We start from the raw sequence: 1351 nt of genomic DNA, 5'->3' as shown, positions 1-1351 counted from the left end.
TACATATTTGAAAAACAAAAATTCTTAGCTGCACGAATTCTTTCTGACTGGTAATGTGTACATTTTTTCTCTTTTATCTCTTTTGTTATTTGAGTTGCATTTAAAATAAAAATTTTCGGGTAATTATTCGTTTTGCTTTCTATACATTGTTCATCGCATGCACATTACATAATCACTTCTTTGCTTTTCGCTGCGCTTATTTGTGGCTCGTTTTAGGCTGAGCACTCGGTACAGACTGGTTTGTTCTCTTCAACGGCGAATATACTCGCTGTGATAGGGTTGGCGCATTTCTGAAAATGAATAAAAATGGATAGAAAACTTCATTCTCTTTTATTGTTTCAATGTAGTCATTCACCTTGCATTTAAAGCAGTCCCTATGCCATTTGGCATTTAACGCCACAATCGCATTCTCTGTGATAGGTTTTGTGCAGCCAGCGCAACGTGCCGCAAAGAGTTCCTCAAAGTCCGTTTTACAATAGGCCCGGCCATCGCGCTCGTAGAAAGACGTACCGACTAGGGGTTTGTGGCATGGTCCGCCACACACAAAGCAATCCTCATGCCATGTTTGGCCCAAAGCTTTAATTGTGCGCTGAAAGTGAGAAGAGATCAATTTAGAAAAAGGTAATTTTGCNATTTAGTACATTCAAGGATTTTCTTCGCGGAAATCGAATGAAAATGCTGCCAGAAAACTTCAAAATGCATCTTGTGGTTCAATGTTACTACAACTATACAAATTAAAGTTTTATGAGTTAGAAACTCGTATAATGAAACTAGTTCATAGTTTTTCTCTTCTTATTTGTAATATAAACATTTCTAAAAAAAATATATTTTTTGATTGTTCTTCGTATTTTCTGTCTTTTTTTAGTGCCTTATTTTGCTTTTTTTGCAATACCTTTTTTTTTTGCCTTTTCCTGCCTTTTTCGCTATTTTATTTTGCCTTTTTTATAATACCTATGGCCTTTTCCTGCCTTTTTCGCTACTTTAGTTTGCCTTTTTTATAGGTTTTTAGGTCCTAAAAATCCGTTCCCTGATTATGACAAACACATTCCAGTTATCATTTCTTCCAGTACAATTTTGCATACCCACAGAGTTAGAAAATCATACTCATTCGAAAACGCCCTATCTATCATAATATGTTATAGCGAGCTCACATCATTCCAAACACTTAAATGTCTGCAGAGAACAATCGGTTCCTAATAGATTGCATCATTTTTTTAGCAACATGCCGATCTTCTACGAAAACCCAAAATCCGAATCAGCACCAACCGGTAAAAAGGGGTAGTCTTAGTGATAGAACTTTTCATAAAAGTTTTGATACTAGTACTCATATAGAATACTCTAAAAAAGTATC

The 1351-nt window shown here is 35.4% G+C and overlaps 1 protein-coding gene across 1 annotated transcript; it reads right to left on the bottom strand.

Annotated features, from left to right (window-relative positions):
- Nucleotides 1-136: 136 nt before the first annotated feature.
- LOC108357030 (transforming growth factor beta-1-induced transcript 1 protein-like) lies at nucleotides 137-589 on the bottom strand (the record flags this gene model as incomplete). Its single annotated transcript, XM_017608126.1, has 2 exons — nucleotides 137-290; nucleotides 356-589. Coding segments are annotated over 2 exons (312 nt in total), but the record flags the coding sequence as incomplete, so codon positions are not given.
- Between the last annotated feature and the right edge of the window lie 762 nt (nucleotides 590-1351).

The sequence above is a fragment of the Rhagoletis zephyria genome, unplaced genomic scaffold, assembly GCF_001687245.7.
Source record: "Rhagoletis zephyria isolate East Lansing unplaced genomic scaffold, Rhagoletis_zephyria_1.1 Rzeph_scaffold_69216, whole genome shotgun sequence".
In the NCBI taxonomy this organism is placed as follows: Eukaryota; Metazoa; Arthropoda; class Insecta; order Diptera; family Tephritidae; genus Rhagoletis; species Rhagoletis zephyria.
Note: the sequence above shows the minus strand (reverse complement) of the source record. Positions and strands in the feature narration are given on the sequence as shown.